Source organism: Calidris pugnax, unplaced genomic scaffold, assembly GCF_001431845.1.
Source record: "Calidris pugnax isolate Ruff unplaced genomic scaffold, ASM143184v1 scaffold111, whole genome shotgun sequence".
In the NCBI taxonomy this organism is placed as follows: Eukaryota; Metazoa; Chordata; class Aves; order Charadriiformes; family Scolopacidae; genus Calidris; species Calidris pugnax.
In genome coordinates this window covers 4,003,636-4,023,275 of record NW_015090872.1, presented here as the reverse complement: position 1 = coordinate 4,023,275, position 19,640 = coordinate 4,003,636, and the positions used below count along the sequence as shown (strand labels likewise).

General features: G+C 39.6%; 1 protein-coding gene across 1 annotated transcript in view; it reads right to left on the bottom strand.

Moving 5' to 3' along the window:
• Positions 1-6,166: 6,166 nt before the first annotated feature.
• Positions 6,167-19,640, bottom strand: part of WWTR1 (WW domain containing transcription regulator 1) — a 58,873-nt gene continuing 45,399 nt past the window's right edge. Inside the window, exons 3-6 of the mRNA XM_014945778.1 lie at positions 18,207-18,406; positions 11,703-11,836; positions 11,047-11,159; positions 6,167-9,944 (exon numbers count right to left, since the gene is read on the bottom strand). Of these exons, the coding sequence (XP_014801264.1) occupies positions 9,760-9,944; positions 11,047-11,159; positions 11,703-11,836; positions 18,207-18,406 (632 nt within the window). The 3' untranslated portion in view covers positions 6,167-9,759. The remainder of the gene's footprint in view (positions 9,945-11,046; positions 11,160-11,702; positions 11,837-18,206; positions 18,407-19,640) is intronic.

Sequence of the window (19,640 nt, the reverse complement as noted above, 5' to 3'; positions counted from 1 at the left end):
TTATTTTGTAAAACAGTTTCCTTTGAAATAGAGGGTATTCTCAAGCAAAATATTTTCTCTCCTGAGTCAGCTTTCCAACTGGGGATCACTAAATGCTGCTGGTACAAGTTCAGTTGTAAAGTAGCTGTGTCTATTTCCATTGGAGGTTTATCACATGGAAATACCACAAGCCTAACTTTTTTTGAGTAAGTGTCTACATTAGGTGGAAAAGTGAGGACTTCTCTTTTCTAGACCTGCTATGATTAAAAAGCTCTCTACAAAGAGAGTCTCTGTTACAGAACAGATTCATGGAGGTCTCTTCTCTTGACTGTGCCTGACAGATGGGTGCATTCAGGAGCACTGCTGGGTAGGTAAGTGGAGGGTCAAAGTAAAAGCCAGAGCATAGAGTGCTGCAGATCCCTAGTCTGAGGCATTGAGAGTCATCTTGGACACCACAATACAATATTCTACACCAGGAATTTTGTGAGAAAGGCTAATTCACAGCCGTTTCTCAGCACAATGGGAGTCTGGCTTCTCCACTCATCTGTAATCAATTTTCCTGCAGTCACTCTCACCAGAGAGAATGCAACAACACAATACGGCTATAGAAGATGAAACCTTAAACAGAAAGTAGAACATGGGAGGCTTGTAGAGAGACCTTCCCAGCCTACCATTTGTTGTACTCCAGGGACCTCCTGAGCTAAAGGTTCTACCTCTGCATTTCACTCTTCTTGAGGAATTCTTTCTCCACGAAGCTGTCCAGTTGTTTCTTGAATCACAATATGCCTTCCATAGTCTAACTTCATGCTGTGGGAAGAACCTTCTTTGTTCTGACCCTGCCACCTGCTCCTTTTGTTTGATGCCTCCTAGTTCTTGCCTACAAGAAAAAGTACACAGAGAGTCCTATCCCCCCTTCCCCGTGATACCTAATTTCATAGATTCTCTCGTATCTCCTCTCAGTTGTCTCTTTATTTAGTCTGAAGAGCATTAGTATATTTAGCCATTCTTCATACAGTAGTTGTTTCACCTTTATTTGAAGTTTTTTCACTAACCAACCCACTGTGATCTCTTGTCTAACAAAGGTGATGCAGTGACTTAGGGTCACAGGTAAACAGGTCCAGGAGGCATCTCTGGAGCCTACCTTTGTATGCAAACGTAGTGCAAACAACACTTAAATAACTCATAAGACATCTGTGTCACGTGTTCTTAAAAATCCCAAAGTTCAGAGATCCAACATCTTTTTAGCATTTTATAACACTGCAAACTATTCTGGAAGTTAGGAAGACTCTTAATATGTAATCATGCGCCCCCTGGCACAACACTCTTCTTTTCCTGGTAGGCTTATGGAAAAGTCTTCCCCTTCCCAGCAAAATTCTACGTATTTGGAGACTCCTATCATGTTTCAGTCCTCACCTCTGACAAAACAAAAAATGTTCACTTCTTCATCATAACTGATGTTCTTTCACAGCTCAGTATTCACCTTGTCTTCCTGCAAGCTTCTCCTACAACTTTCCAGAAGCTGAACACTGGACTGGTGACTTCAACACAGGTTACAATTTCTATTCAGTTGAGTAGCTCATAATTCCTCTTATTAAAGCTTCCAATCCATACATGAGTGCAAAAGCTTCATTCACCTTTTTGCAGAAGTTCAATTTAGCTATGTTCAGCACAGTGCTATGAAAGAGATAAAAAAGGCAAAAGAGTTGAAAGGCAAAAATACTTCTTAGAAAGAACCAGTCTTAAAAAATCAGAAAAAAATTATTTCCTAAAGAAACCAAGTAGGAAATACGAGGGATTGGAGAAGTTTCAGGGATTCAGATCAACTGATATGCCTCTTAAGAAATTCCTACAAACAAATTTTCACAAGCCAGCTTTCCAGCCTGGGTGTCTCAAGACTTGTAGATCATCAACGTATTTGCCACATCTTTTCCCTAAAATTTTCTTCCTGAAATACCGATTCTGTAGCCTGTGCTTTCAGAAAATGTCTTTCATGTAGTCTGTAATTATGCTAGAGGTATCTGAAGAACTTAAAGTATTCAGAAACACTAAAAGCTGGCAAGCAATATGCAAAAATGTTAAACAGCTAGATTTAGGTACTAAGAGTTACATTAAGAAAAGCAAAGTGGCCTCAGTAATACACTGTGCAAGATGATAAAAGAAATTATAAAAAAACCTCTTCGGAAACAGCTGTCTCTCCCACCTGTTCTGCAGCATTGCTGGGGAATTTGAGAGTACCCTTTATATCACCACCCACTGATGCAACCATCTCCCATCTATTCTTTCATCAGTGGTTACCAGCTGTCCTGCACCTCATCTCACATTTGTCTTGTTTTATTTATATGAAGCCTTTGGGAACATGGAATGTTTCTCATCAGCATTCAACAAAGGGACGGGTAGCTGCATAGTGTACAATTTTGATATATTAATAAATCTTTGTGGGAGACTTGGGATAAGAAATAACAGACAGGAAGCTATGATACCTAAAACCAAAACCAGCAAGTGCTTCATGAATTCAGTGCTTCTAAGATACCCAACTACACGGTGGTTTCTAACATAGCTAATACAGAGCAGATACTGAGAGAAGGCGCACATTTCATCTTGGGATCTAGGCTGCATTTGCACCAAGGCCTTGGGGTGTACTGAAAAAGCATAGACAAACTGGAACCAGCAACTCAGCTGGTTTAGCATTTTGAAGTGCCAACAACAGTGTTCCTAAATCTATTTAGTTATTGTTAACATCTGAGGCTCTCACCTAGCATTTAATTTCAAGGCAATCACACTTATCTCCAGCATCTGTTCTGCAGTAACTGGAGATTGCTCTCTGTGTTTTTACTGAGCAAAGTGTCCAGTAAAAGCCAGGAGAGGGGTCTGATCACACGTTGTTGTAACAGAGAAAGATCTAAAGGGCCAGTGGTACTCCTGGGAGAGAAGTCACAGGTACAGAGAGGACAATGCTAGACAGGGACAGAAAGACGATGCTAAGAGAGGAACCACAAACAAGGAGAACTTAAAGTGTTGTAACCTAGTCCTGGCCAACCTGGACATCCACCAGGCTCAGTTTTAGTGTGTACAAATGTAAACTATTACACAGATGTAGAAATCCTAGTAGCCTAAAAGAAAAATATTAGCACCAGTTCATAAAATCTGAGATGCACACATTATCTGACACTTCATTATTCACCCATAAAAAACTGGTTGCTCAGTGACTGTTTGACTAAGCTGCTGAGAGCATGGCAATCCTGACACTGCGTGACATTTCAGCTGAGAATTTACCTAAAAAGAAACACATAAGTGATTTAACAACCCAGAGGTTGTTAAATCCACCTCCACCTCCACAACAGGTGGAGTGCATATGTGTGATTTTGAGCCCATGCACTTCAACTTCAGCCTAACAAAACCAGTGCCCCTGCACAGCTAGACTATATACAGCTGGAGCTCTCTTTATGGATTGTCTCCAATAAATAGACTGCAACAAGACAACACATTAACCACAGCACAGTGTCACCAGTCAGGGAATGATGTGTTATTTAACTGGCAACTGTTTGCAAAAGTTTCTCTTCTAAAATTAGGAAGTAACATACACAAAGTAAGAAGACATTTGTTCAGCCAAGAGCAAAGGATGTTTTCTAACATCATTCTAATCTTGAATGTTCATCCCCTGGCCATAATTCAACTGCAGCTCCCCCTTCACAGCTTCTAGATTACCCACAGCATAACCAGCAATAAGACAAATGACAGCAAACTGCAACCTCTTCTGCCTGAGGCTTGGGAGGTTGACTTCTTCTGTGGTGTTGGTATGGGTGGGGTAATTACCTCAGAGGGCAGACACTGGTATCACAGGGATGGACATGAATAAAACCCCAGCTAAAGCACCTCTGAAGCTTTTTCTTGCCAAATTACTTTTTCAGTAGGAGAGGACACACAGTTTAACTGTGTCTGGATTTCATCCAGGAAAGTTAATTTTCTTTCTAGTGATTGCTGTAAAAGGACTGTCAATAAGGCATATTGTTTTAGTTGTTGCTAGGCAATGTTTACATTTCTCAATAACTCTTTTCAGCTTCCCATAGAAGCTGGGAAGGAGCATAGACAGAACAAGGCAATATTCCATACCATAGATGTCATGCTCAGTATAGAAATGGGGGTTGGCCCAGGGAGGAGGTATCTGCCATCTCTGCTCGGGTTGGGCTGGGCAACCAGTTCACTCTGTGACTTATCTCTTGTATATTCTTGCACCAGTAAAATTATTATTTTCCTTTTCCATTATTGTTCTATTAAACTGTCTTTATCTCAACCCATGAGGTTTTTTTTCCCCTTTCCCCTCCTTTTTTCCCCATCTTCTCCCTGCCCTTCTCAGGGGGAAGGGGGAGTAAGCAAGTGGCTGTGTGGTCCTTGCTGCCAGCTGGGGTTAAAGCACAACAGGGACACAGGCATTACTGATGACATGGGGAAGAGCAAGCTTTGAGGACCAGGTAGAAAAAAAAAGCACAAGAAAGATTTTAACTGAAGTACCACACTGAAAATAACATTGTTGGGATGCCCTCCTGACAGAGCTCTATGGAAAGCGGTGTGAGAGGTGGGACTCCCAGCAGAGATGTGGACACCACTCATCCAAAAGAAAACACAGGCACAGGAATCCTTTGCAGGCGTGACACCGTTGGTGCAGCCTGAAGTGGCTTTCTGAACCCCAGCAGGGAAATGAGAAGGCCCATCACCGGGACTGCTACGTTACCTTGTTGTCTGGGAAAGGCAGAGTACTGACGTGCTTCCTGTGAAACAGCTGGGGGTTTCAGTACATCACAATCTCAGGAAATCCCCCCTGACGTGTTATTACAGCTCTCGGGTAACAATATCATGGGAGCAGCCATCTGCACCGAGCACTGCCAGCTTGGAGGGAGAGAAAGATACCTTCCAAGACATGAGTTGGCATCTTTAGAAACAAACCGAAAGACTTTTAAAACAAACACACATTCTATGTTTCTGTTCAGCATTTAAGCCACTCATCCAAAAGAAAACACAGGCACAGGAATCCTTTGCAGGCGTGACACCGTTGGTGCAGCCTGAAGTGGCTTTCTGAACCCCAGCAGGGAAATGAGAAGGCCCATCACCGGGACTGCTACGTTACCTTGTTGTCTGGGAAAGGCAGAGTACTGACGTGCTTCCTGTGAAACAGCTGGGGGTTTCAGTACATCACAATCTCAGGAAATCCCCCCTGACGTGTTATTACAGCTCTCGGGTAACAATATCATGGGAGCAGCCATCTGCACCGAGCACTGCCAGCTTGGAGGGAGAGAAAGATACCTTCCAAGACATGAGTTGGCATCTTTAGAAACAAACCGAAAGACTTTTAAAACAAACACACATTCTATGTTTCTGCCAAAGAAACTTCAACATTTAACATTCCTGAGTAAACAGGCCATGAATTAACAAACGTATTTCTCAAAACAGGGTCAGAAGCTAATAGACTTTGCATTTCTGTTTGGTGGAGGTTCCAGAGCTTTTTTTACGTAAATGCAAGATATTGTTAGAAGCATTCTAACAATTAATTTGAATAAATTATGTAAGGGAATGATTCAGGAAAGGGTTTTAAAATTAATTAACAGTAGCAGTTGCATTGGATCATAAATCACCCATGTTATGTACCATGACAGTAAAGGGCAGATACTCAAATACAAGCCCAGGACATTTAGGTTTCATGGCTTGTTCCTAGGAAAGACAACAGGTCTGAATACAGAATTTAAAAAACTTCTTGAATAAGTGATCAGACTGAAACAAAAGCACTATTTAAGTCCCCAAAACAGAACTTAACAGCAAATGGACTGGATAGTAACTCTTCTGTTTAGAGGTAACTGTATTAAACAAATCATAATAGAACATTTCTGTTAGTGAATTAGGAATTACGAAGCACCACTAAAAGAAACAAGTAACAGTGGCACTGGGGAGCATGTTGGAAACACTATGAGTAAAACTGTAACCATCACTAATGACCATAACTACTAATAAACTGGAACATAATGGTAAAATAACCCATTTCAATTGCTAAGTGCTAATCATTTATATTCAAAATGTATGCCTTTTGCAGAGAATAGTATGTCTGTACCTTTATTCCAAGCAGTGTTAACACAGTTCCCTGGGAAGCACATACTAAAATCCTCCAAAGAAAAGAAACAAACAATTTAATAAACCAATATCCAAGATCTTTAAGCTCATTTATATTTGTTTTTCATGTACAAGATCAAAGAAATAAAAAAACCCACCAGAACCAAACCCTAGATACAACAGTTTGATCTGATTGCTTTTGATACATACAATCTGTTGCAACGTATTCAAAATTAAAAACAAATGCTCACACACATCATATAACAAAATGAAAAAAGTAAATAAAAAAGTTAAAGTACTAGCATGTACATGGATGTAGTATATTAGGAAACAAGTTTATTTGAACACCCATATTTTTCTGTATTTAAAATAGACAATTTAATCCTTCCCTTCCCCAAACAACATTTGTTCTTAAAAACTGAAACCCAATCCCTCCCCAAGTTACATTCTAACGGTATTACCAGAATACAAACTGTAATTAACAGCATCCCATTACTTCTGTATCACCAAGACTTATGTATGCCACCCACAGCAATGGTCAACAGTGAAACTGTCCAGCTGGCACATTTATTTTATTTATACTATAAGTAGACAGTGTACATTTAGTAAATGTTCAAAACCTGAAACAGTACAGGGAAATATTGTCAGCAAGAAATTCAGTTTCAGAAGAATTACATATGCTTTGAATGCTTAAAAGTTCTGCCATATGCCTAAAGTCAGAAACTTTTAAAAAAAGAGAACCTTAAAAAAATAGATTTGCTGCACTTTATCTGATACATACTCTCCATTACAAAAATGAAAAGCTTACAGTGTAAAGGATCACTTTTAACTTAACAATGATTTAGTTCATGACTGAGTAAAGATCTGACCTAAGAGTCTGGCAGTTGTTTTACACTGGAAGTGATGTTTTCACATCACACATCCTTGTTTCAAATCTGCTGATGGTTTATTGTGGAAGTAATATGGAAACATAGTTCCTGATTTTTTTACCTCTTTAAGGTCTTTGAACCAAGACACTTAACCACCTGAAACACCAATGAAAGATGAATCAAGTTTGTAGCTTCACAATTCTGATAAACATCTTACGTGACCTTACTAGAAAACTCCATCACTTTTCATTGTTAGAAGTATGTCCTTCAGTTGATGAAAATCAGTGTAGCCAAACAGAAGTCAACACAGGTTAGCTAACTCACGCCAGCTGAGAACCTGACCTGCTTGGGCAAAATTTATATTTACATAAGTACAGATTTACTAGCAAATGAAAAAACTGCATTTTCTAAACACAACCTAATGATGAGCAGTATCAACTGAATCATACTAGAGCTCAGACCTGCAGCTACTGTGAATTGTTCTAGCACCAATGGCTTTCAGTTCGTTAGGCCAAGCATGCCAAACTGACAGGTTGGCCTTACAAGTTGGCACTGCAACCAGATGCCAAAATTTCGCCAATTCTTGTCCCAAAGTCAGTCATGTCACTAAAGAACAAAGCCTTAGGACCACTTGTTTTTCGTTTAGGCTGACAACCTGAAGAAATCCTTAAAAGAGAGAGATTAATCATAATTACAGTAATATTGGTCAGCCCTGCCCGGTCCCCTGTTTGTTGAAAAGAAATTTCCACTACCTCAACAGTTAGCGCTAGCAAAAATAATTAAAATCCCCAACAAATAACCCCTCCAAAAGAATAAAAGGAACACAATGCCCATTCAGTAATTCAATTCTGTGCAGACACAACTCTGCTGTCACATCTCATTTTCTATTAAAAAACCCCACAAACAAACATAAAAAGAGCTACTTCTCCCTACGTAATACAAGTTTGTGATGGTAGGTCTTTGCCTTCCATCTCTTTTTTCAAAATTTCGGTGTGTGTGCTTTTAATTTTCCACCTCCTGATATCACGTACGCCCAGCAATTCATCATTGACAAAGTAGTTTATTGTATCAGGTTCTTCTATGACCTTTTTTACTGAACACTGGTGATTCATTTTCCATGTATCTCTATCTGCGGCCTCCCCTCCCAGCAAGGATCTACATTTGTCACGTAATCATGTGTCTTCCAAACCTACTCCATATTCCCATCACTTCATCTCTGACCTTTTCACCTACCTTCACCCAACCAGATGAAAAAAAGTCTGTAGTGATCAATATTCTGGTGCATCAGTAAGATCTGGTTAAGTGTCATTAGACCTGGCAAACACACATTAACACTGAGTTACATCTCTTCCTCCTCTCTACGTAGCCTGGGTTAAGCATAGAGAAAAGTTTTAATGCCTTTCATAAAAAGACACACATTTTTTCAATATAAAAAGCTTAAATTCATAGATTATAAATAATATAATTTCAAAATATTTAAGAATTTTAGGACTTCATTTGCATTTCAGGGGAACTGCAAGCTTAATGTCCTTGATGCCTTCTCAGTCCCAAACCTCTGATAAAGAAGCGTTTGTAGGATACACAACAGGTAGCAACGCACAGAACATGCCCTGTGTCCTGCACACCGACTGCAAGAAGTGAAAGACTTAAGGTCTACGCAACTTTACCAGACAAGTTACAATACTGCCCTAGCATTGCCCTGATAAAGTTACCATCTTTTTTCATGTATACAACTACATGTATTTTGACATTGTCAGTTAAAAACATTACTGAAAACAGTATGAGCAAGGGGAGCTTCCCACTACATATGACATTAACAAGTAGTGCCACATTTTTCAGACCTGATTTCAAAAGCATGCTTTTGCATTTAAGATATTTGCCACAGATTTTATATATATAAAAAGTTGTTCATTCACGTGTTAAGTTACAAAATTGTAGTGCTTAATATAATAAACATCAAAATCTAAGATCTTTTAAAAAAATGCTTGTTTATAATACATTGCTTTATTTTTAAAAGGCAGCAGTCAGTACCAGTCTAGTTTATTTTGCAACAATATTGTAGTGTAAAAATGTTGCTAAACATTTCTGGTACTTTCAGACTGGAAGTATTTATTTTCCAAAAGCTATACAGTAATATACTGAAAAAATAAATTGCAATAGTACTGTTTGTGCCTTTAAAAATACATAATGAGAATTATTATGGCTGATATGGATCAGATTTAATCTATATTCCATACAGCACACTTTTACTAAGAAAGATAAAAATATTTTTAAAGCTTAAATTGATTTTAAAAAAAAACATTCTTATACTATTGTCATAAAAACAGTAATAAAGCTGCTCTCATGGTCTGATGCTGTGCAGTGTTCAGAACCAAGTGACCTAGTAGTTACATTTTGTGATTCATAAAGGGTTTGTGATGTTAATCAATACTAGGAGACCAGTCAGGGACATGCACGAACACCACCCACTTTCTATCCTTAAAGTGAACCATTTCTGCCTGGTCTGAAAAGATAAAGAAGTTTACAGATATGTAAAGTACACAGGTATGTAATAAAGTAGTGTGCTTTTTTTTTTTAAAGAGGAAGAAATATATATGTGTATATGTTTTTATAGATATATATATATAGATGTATTTTATATTTAAGTTAGTGTCAATCAAATCCAGGCAGAGATTAAACTGACCAAAAAGATGATGTAACAAAAGTCATTAAGGCAGTAAGTTGCATCTCTTGAGGCTTTTCAGATACTCTACCTCTATCTCAAGAGGAAAAAGAAACGCTGAATTGCATTGTAGGCTGAATCAGCATTGAATGATTACAGCCAGGTAAGGAAAGGCTCATTTTTGTTGAGTACTGACTCCACATCATTGAGAATAGGGATCAAGTCTTCTGACTCCAGAGTCCCAAGATCAACATTTGTTCCTGGAAGACAGTCGAGGAAATCAGGGAAACGTGTCTGTTGTGGATTTATGTTCATGGCCGTCTGTGCTATAGTTTCTCCTAGGAAAAGAAAAGAAGGACTTTTGAAATATTAAACTCTTCTTGTGGGTTTGTTATCAACACAATTGATAACAAAAATTAGAGTGCCCCTTTCCTATAAGCACTTGTGAGCATTTCTATCCTCTACAAACATTACCTCAAAACCACATTTGCTTGCAGAATGCATATTCTTGTAAGAGTTAATTTTGTATCCTTGCTTTGCTCTCAAAAGCACAAAAGGCCCTTCCAGCAGTGCTCAAAGTAATCAGCCTCTGACCTTCCTCTTGGGAAGCAGGATTGTTCAGAGTTCGCTAGTCTGCACAGGGAGCAATGCAACCAAGTCTTATGTAAACCCTCCATCCTGCTCTCTGCACAAGGGTGAATGCTGATTATGGGGCAGAATTTAAAAAGTGACATTTCAAAAGTTAAAATTGAAAAAAATATTTACAGCAATCTAGCTGTGCAATAATATATCTTTTTTCATAAATTTCTAATAACAAGCATGAAAATCTTTAATGGAGAAACCTTTTTGCAACTTCTTTGCAACTTCTGCTGGCTTCAAAAGGAAGCTTAGGTGAAGAACTGCTGAGAATTTCACTATCTGGAAAAAAAACTTGTTGATTTCCTAGTAACTTATTTCAGTATTTTAAATAACATGAGGATACTGATATAAAAATAAATTCATACCAAAACTTAAACTAGCTAAATACATTCCTTTTTGAAGGCAAATCCAACCTTGCCATTGTAAAAGACTTGCTAAAGAGACTGACTTCCCAGAGTTAGAAAATGCAGTGATTTGTACCAAGAATGCAAGCTAAGACCAGATTTTTACTCCTCCTACTTTCCACTATGGAATGAAAACACAAATTAAGGCTCACGTTTTCTATCTTTTACTGATTTTGTTTAATATCAGTTTAAGGTAAAAGGGTAGAATCTGGACCTAAGTTAAAGCTAAGAACTTTATAGGCTCTAAGTACCTTTTAGGCATTTTTCCCCAGTCTCAATCTGTTCTCTCATGGGAAAGTAAGAGATTATTGTTCAGTTATGCAATTATAAAACATTACCAGTTACTACACAAAGTTATTCATATCATTATAGTTTAAGCTAAACCAGAGTATTCTACCTGTATCCATCTCATCTACGTTGCTGAGGAAATCTTCAGGAGTCGTTGGTATACTGTAGCATCCTAATCCCAAACCACTGTCTGTACTCTGTTCCCTGGAATGGTATGGCCCACTAGAAATTGAAACATGAAAAAGCTTCAGTAAAGATGTTCTGTTAAACATAGTCCCCGATCATGGTGTTTGAAATAAAGACAGCACAGTAGGTTACATATTAAATACCAAGTTATTAAGCCACATTCTCAACTGTTGGCCACTAATGTGGTCATGTTGCATCAGACCAACTATAAAGAAACTGAAGGGGGACCACTCTTAAATTTTGAAATACACACATGAATATATAAATCTCCACACAAAAGCAGTTCTGATAGCCTAAAAAAATTGAGTTTATTTATCTTTAGGTAATGTACCTATTCTACCTAGTCTTCTGCATACACCTGCAGTACAATTTAAAACCACCTGTTACCATTTCTTTGATTTTTCTAAGATTACTTCTTGAAGTATAAACTAAAAGATTTCAGGTCAGCCCCTCAGCAGTAACCCCTGTTCACAGGAAGTACAAAAGAAGACAATATAAGAAACCACTTGAGAGAAACAACTTTAAAAGCATGAAGAAGGCAACAGAACCAATCACCTAATGAAGAGGACATGAACTTGCCTGTTCAAGAAAGGATCAGACCCGTTATTTGTAATAGGCCTCATGTCTTGTGTCATGGCAGGGGTATTCACAGCTGTCTGAACGGGGGCCATGCTTTCTGAGTCCATGGGAAGTTGTCTGCACAGAGCAGCTTCCTGAAAAGGCAAATAAATATAAGGGAAGGGTTATTGCAATAGCTCAGAAATACTGCAGTCTTGCAACAAGTGAACATGTAATATATACAGGTCTTCTTGTTTAGGTAAGTAGTTCTAAACAACATAACTGGTGACCGTTTACACTGGTGTGAAGAAAATCACCATGTAGATAGATGGCATCTTTCATACGCACCTGTGCTGGCTCACAAAGCTGCAGAATCTACCTCTGGGTTACTGCCACAGCTGGAAGCCAGACCCAGCTGGCAGCTTCACAGCCACAGCTGGAAGCCAGACCCAGCTGGCAGATGTGTTTGAGGACTTTCTAATCAGCTTCAGCTAAACCAGAGCCTGTTTGCCTGTTCCAATCAGCCTCACGCTTTCTGCGTGATGCCAGTCACCAAGTGTGTGTATAACTGGCTTTACTGGCAGAGCTGTCACGTTGGCAGCCCCGGGGAGGGCAGTGGCAGGGAGCCAGGGGCAGGTCACACCTTCAACAGCCACCACTGCCCGCAGAACGGCTGCTCCTCTACAGCCTTGCTGGCCACAGAGATAATCCCTACCAAATCTAACTACCTCTGTTATAACTTCGGACAACTCGTGCGTCACCTCATCACGAAACACCGGCAGCCCTGCACACTGTAGCTGAGCACTGATGGCCTGTCCACGCTCCACGGGGCAGCTCTCTCCAGCTGAGGGTTTGCACCGCAAACCAGAGCTCTGTAACGCTGACATTACAATTGCAGTTGACTGTTCCGTGAGGCCAACTTCTGTGAGAGCTGGAGTAGCAATGACAAAGCACATTAACACCTACAGACCCAAATTTAATCTTCCACGTATCTATTTCTAACAGGTTACCTTCATGAAATTGCTCTCAGTTTAAACTGGTGCAAAAGAAAGCAAAATCAGGCACTGAAACTATATGAGTTATTACGAGGTGACATAACTTGCTATACAGAATATCATTTGCAACCTTAAAGTACTGAACATGTTAAAAGAAAATCACTGGAACCAAGACTTTGACCCAATAATCTTTAGAATGAACCCTCTGCCCATTAAGAAGCTTCTGCCTAATGACCTGTCTCACGTACAGCATCTTTAGGATGACAAACGAGCAATGAGAACCAAAGGAAACTTGTTTCAGAACTCTTCCTCAAAGATGAATTCTTCTAGCATTATCTCTGTGAAACAATCATGACATCTAGTGGTACAGAGGTCTCTGCAAAGGTTGTTTGGCTCCACAGGGATGTGCCAAACAAGTAACCTAAGACCTTAAAACAATAAAGCTGTATCTGTTTTTTTTACTTAAGTTTTCTCAACCTTACTTTTTTATGAAATAAGCAAAGGAAATACTTAACTTCAATCCTTGTAGAAAACTTTCCTCCACTGAATCAGTCAGTCATTCTCCCAAGTACAGAAAAGATTAATACGTTTTTGAGGCTACAATATGATGTTTTACTCTGTTTTCTATTGATATCTTTTTGAAGAGGACTGGTATGGTCTCTTTATGAGTAATGTAACAGTTCCTCATTGGGAATTAACATATATTGGTGCCCATTAATGCTATGTTTCCTTTATAATCAAATTATTAATATATATTCACTGATAAATAGTAATTTACATTAGATGGTGTAAATAATTCATAAGTGTTAAGAATCGTCTGAAGACTCTCAATAGCTTATTTATGAGAGCATATGCATGTCACTACATTTGCCAAGTGACAATTCTAATGGTGATGTTTCTATTTATGATTAAACGAGCTGGAGCCTGTGAAAATGTACAAGCCTCAGAAAACGGGCAAACCAGCTTTTTAAACTGAACATGAAGATACTGAAAGATTGTTGTTTTTTTTTTAAATAAAAGAACAGCAACTGCAGCAACGTATGCAAGGCTAATACTAGAAAGACAGCAAGAAAGAAAAAGAGAAAAGATAGCCAGAAAGAAAGAAATACAGAAAGAGAAAGGAGAAGAAAAGAAAAGGAAGACATGTGTTAGCGCATTAAAAATACAGCCCAAATACCACCTTTTTATGCCATAAGAGTGATGGAACATTGGAACAGGTTTCCCAGGGAGGCTCTGGAGTCTCCATCCTGAGCAACCTGCTGTAGTTGACCTTGCTTTAAACAGGGGAGTTGGACTAGGCAACTTTCCTGCTTTTCTGTTTTGGACAATCTTCTTAATAATTTCTTGCCAACTGACAAGCCATTTTTTTTCAACTATCAGATTTAAATTCACTTGTATTGCGCAATACAACTAAACTGTATCAAACACAAGCCTGACAATTTCCTGCCTGCAGGAGGTGGTGAAAAATCTTTTCTGTTCAGCAACTTCTCAATGGCTCATACAGTACAAATCAGTGTGTTGACTTGTTGAGGACTGTATATGTGTGTTGAGGGGAGGGGTGAGGGCTTGCTGAGCTCCCAGCTCATGGAAGAGAAAAACTGAACTAAAAATATGCTGCCCAGAAAAATATTAAAGTTGATAATAACGATTAACCAGAGATAACAGAGGCTGACAACCAACTGTTCTACCAGGGAGCAGCATCAAAGAAAATGTATGAAGGAAAAGTCATGCACCTGTAGAAAAGCTTGTGAGCAGCAAGCAGATTCTCCCTTTTCCTTTGGAAAGCTGACAAAAACAGATCAGTAGGAAAGAAAATTAACTTTTTCCAGAATGAGTTAAACTGAGTAAGGAAACATTTAAATAGAAGCTGTCATACTGGTTTTCTGAAATGCCACCCTTCTCACACGTACCCAGTCTGCAGTTCTAGAGGCTTTACCAACTAAATGAAGAAAAGGACAAAGACGGAAACAAATTCCCTACTCGGGGAGCTTCCAGAAGTGTGTGCTCCTCCCGGATGGGTGTGCTGTTCCAGCCCAGCAGCTGCAGCCAGGAATGGCAGTGGGGATGCAGCAGCTGCTGCCAGGCTGAAAGGAGGAGGTTTGTGACCCACCAGAAGAATTCTTCCCCTCTGAAACACTCTGCGCCTCCTCACAGCTGCTGGCAGCAGTGTGCACACTTACTCAGCATTTTCCCCTCAGGCAGGTTAGGCTAGAAAAGCAGAAGTAGCAGTGAAGGGTCAGGGCAGGAGTAGCTGTACTTGAACACTGATGACTCCAGAGGGATTTGTCCATTCTTCCCAGCTGCCAGGGCTCAGGAGTGCCCAGGTTACTGGCAGGAGTTCACGAGTTCTCTTAGAAAGGATGGATTTTGCATCTTGCTTTCCCGGGGTGGGAAATAGGTTGTTCCCTAAGAGCTACACCAGTTCTGCAAACTTTAGTAATGCAAAGTGATACTGTCCTGCTTTATACAACATGGAGCTCAAAAAAGCACTGTAGGTACAGAGTGGTACTGGGCGTAATTAATTGGAGGCTTAATTAAGTACAGCACAGCTGCAGAGTGTTGCTCCTGTATTAGTTTCAAAGTAAAACAGAGTCAGCAGAGCAGGGAAACCTTGGGCTAATGGCACAACTGTTTTGAAGCTTAATTTGCTCTTGTCCTGAAGCAAGAATAGAGCCAAAGAGAGTAAAAATAGCTAAACACGATATTGGCACATCGACAGTTATGACTAAGCTCATACCAGATATCTCCACTCTCTTCCCACACCCATCTCTATTATGTTCTGAGCTCCTGACAGCAAAGGAGAAGGTACGCAAAAGACTTGCGATCACTGCTCGGGTGAGAGACCACCACCTTGAACATAGTTGTGCATACACAGGTGAGGTATCATAATGTAACTCCCAAAAATTAAGGGCAATGGAAATTGAACACGGGCACAAGCTGCTGGTCTCTGTACAGCTTCCAGACTCAGGTCTGTGAAAATCACACACAGCCCTGACGTGAGCAGGTAAAAAAAGTTCAGAACCTTATCTGCCTTTCACCCCTGTTCGGCAAGAGCACTGAGCACTTGCTTTATTTCGAGCTGTACATATATTCACCAAATACCATGGGAATAATCACATGCAAAGACAGCCAAAGTTGCTGCACTTTCAATACAATTCTAATAACCTTTGATTTGGCGAGTCATTGCAATAAGTATATTACATTTTTAAAAGAGATATTTTGGTAAAATGCAATTAAAAATTATTCCTCTGAAATAAAAGCATGGAAAAAGAGGAGCTCAAATTCTAAATCACTACAAATATTAAACACCTTTTCTTCCATTAATTTTACTGAGATACTATGTTTAAAAAACCCCACAAACATAACCCAACATATTTAGCAAAACCAACATTCAAAGATTGCAGAGAGAAAATCAAAAAGCTGGCCATTACTTTGAGGTTTTCATGACTGCTGCCTCTAAAGGATGACAAATCCTTTGTGAGCACATCTCCCTTCTGGTAAATCTGCTCTGGTCCTCCAGATCTCTATTTCAGACCTAAGGGTTTTAAAGACGGATGTGTCCCTTTCTTTGCTACCCATGAAGTCTTCCAGAGGTCACTGAGATGTTCCAGTCTGTTTTCATCACTAACGTGTTTTCTCTCAGTCATTCTCCTCCAGAGTTGAAAGAAAAAGTGCATCACTCCTCACTTACTAGTGGCTTGTCAACCTATGCCATATACTCTCCTACTCCTTCTGAGAGGGCATCTACTTGTGAGGATTTTCATTAGGCTTCGTTTTGCATTTTACACTCACATTTCAAAACATTACAGCAACTTACAGTTCTCTAATAAATCATCAGACAAGTTCAGCCAATGAGTGTCAATAGCCCAGTAACAAAATGCTTCTACCTGCTGGAAAGAAATTTCAATTGTATTTCTAAATACAGTATATACAAACATTACCCTAAAATAACCACAAATTATGGTACAACCCCAAAGGCAAAAGGACTGAAGGCATGAAATATTAACTCTGCAAAATTGTTATTTCCACAGAGGATTGATATAAGAATGGGTAACCTGGGAGGAATACAGAAACATTGTCTGAGCATTGTCTGATGAGGTCAGGAAAGCTCAAGCCCAGCTGGAACTCAATCTGGGCAGGGGAGCCAAAGGCAATAAGAGGGGCTTCTATGACTACTGAGGTGACAACAGGAAGGGTAGGGACAATGTGAGCTGGCTGCTTTTCCTGTAAGGAACAGCTGAGAGAGCCGGGGCTGTTCAGCCTGGGGAGAAGGCTCAGGGGGATCTCATCAATGTGTACAAACCTCTGCAGGGAGGAGGCAAAAAAAGACAGAGCCAAGCTCTTCCCAGTGGTGCCCAGTGACAGGACCAGAGGCCATGGGCACACACCAACACACGGGAGGGCCCCTCTGGACGTCAGGAAACACTCTGTCACTATAAGGATGACCAAGCACTGGCACAGGCTGCCCAGGGAGGTGGTGGAGTCTTCGTCTTGGAGATATTCAAAACCCACCTGGACGTAGTCCTGGGAAACCAGCTCTGGGTGGCCCTGCTTGAGCAGAGGATTGGACATGACGACCTCCAGAGGTCCCTGGCAGATATTCAAAACCCACCTGGACGTAGTCCTGGGAAACCAGCTCTGGGTGGCCCTGCTTGAGCAGGGGATTGGACATGACGACCTCAACCAGTCTGTGATTCTGTGATTTTGTGAAAGTTACCACTTTTAAAGGTACTCAGAACTGTAACTGCAGCATTTGCAATGTCACCAATGGTGTTATTCTTGATAAAATGTACTTTGTTCACACTGTTCCTGAGAGAAATAGGTTATTTATTTTCTCTAAGGAAGCTGATTAATATGCCAGGCAAAACACATGACCACCAGTGGAGGTGTCCATAACAGAAGAAACACAATTGTTAAAACTTTTAATTTCCTTAAGGCAGGCTAAAGGAAGTTACATATCTATTTTGTACAATATGAGTCATTATATAGACCTGAAACTTAAGAAATAGAACAATAAACAAACTATCCACAAAGAACCATCTATTGTAAGTCTTCAAATCAGAGGTATTAATGTAAGATATGAAAGTGATTTTATCTTAATTCAAAGGCAAAGGGTGCAAGTTACAGAGTTGGGATCAGACTCAAGAACAACTCTGTATGTTCTGCCTTTATCTTCAGTGAAGCCTGAACGTGGACTACTATGCAAACCAAATTAAACTGGGAATTAATCAATGATAGTTGCTCTAGAGTTATAAACAGATGCAGAACAGAATTTGGTCCTTACACTATTACAGCTGGTAAGAAAGACACATCAGGACTGCAGCTCCTGACAGATGGCCATTTTGTGTTCTGTTCAATGCTAGACGAAAAAATGAAATGTTCTATTTTTATTAGCTTTTTGGTTACCCTTACCCAAAACAACTGTTAATCTGGACATAAAGTATCAGAGCCACTAACTGTACCTGGCAAAAATTTGGATGCATCGAACTAAAGGCTCTTGAATAAAAGAAAAGAGTATCCTTGGCATTACCTGTCGCAGTAGCTCTTCCTGACGCATCCTAATTCGCTCCCTCTCCATCTGGATTCTCTGGAGCCTCAACTTCTGCTGCTGCTGCTGCTGCGTGGTCAGTGCACTGGGCAGGTTCAGCAGCCCTGGCTGCGGGGCCTGGGGAGGACGGCTCTGCTGCGACATGGCGGTGCTGGGTGCTATTTGGTGCTGGTGATTCATTACTAGGGGAAAGAAAATAAGTTATGGATGGATAAGTAGATTTGTCCTTTGAGATAACAGAGGGGATAACAGAGGGACTGGAACACACGCTGCGCATTTACAGTATAGCGTTATTAGAATTACTGTTTTTCAAGTGACAGAGATAACTACTCAATCTGGCAAGATTTGGTGCTAGTAACTGCTTAATAAATTGTTTTTAGTATTTCATACATGTATAAAACACGAATACTTATAATACAGCAAGTATTTATATTCAGCCTGCTATGTTCAAATATTTACCTAATGATACATAGTAAATGACATGCAAGTTTTTTTAATTGAAAATTCCTCCACAAATGTGTGCCTATAATATGCACTAAGGTAGTAAAAATGGTTTAAAACTTAACATTTGCTTTATTGATACATTTAAATTAATTATTGTAAGAATAATTACCAGCATAAGTAATAAGCACTGTGTGTTTTCCACCACTATGAAGGAGATACACACTTTTTTCAATGACATGCAGATGAGAGATATTCCAGTTAAGCAGCAAACCTCGTAGGAACTCCTGTTTCCCCAGCAGGCTGCAGCCTTCCTGTGTTATCATGGATGAGCCACAGTCTCTGTGTACTCATCTATAAATGAGGGTTAATATTATTCTTATATCTTGCAGAAGTGTTTTAAGCACTCCTTATCTCACAGACACTCACACATTACAGTAATGAAAAGCAGATCAAGAACTGTTAACTGAAGAGAAGAAGCGCATCTAATGAGATCCAGCGACAAGCTGGACTGTCAGAAATCAGAAAAGCAGCACAATAGAAAGACACCAGGAACTATCAGAAGCTACATCTTTCCATAATATCCTTAACATACTTTCACATTTTCAAAGCAGGTGAAATGCAAGGAAAAGATAATTAAATTGAGTTTGTACCACATTCATAAATAAAAAAGCAAAGCAGTGAGAATCACTGCTAACTGTTCTTGACAGATGCCTTTGTCTCTTTTGAACAAACACTGCCCTTTTTTCAAATGGCCTCAGTCATTCTGTGTTTCAGGATGCAGTGAGTTGGATATCTGAGTGCACAGCATGAGAATGATGATGAACAGCAAAACAGCATAACTGCAAGTTACTAATACATTACACCATTTTCATTATCAAACTCAGCAAAATTCTTTAGCAATCTTGTACAGAAAGAACTGCGTAAATTCACTGCTGCTTTAAACAGCTACGTTAGGCAAGAATTGAGTTAAAT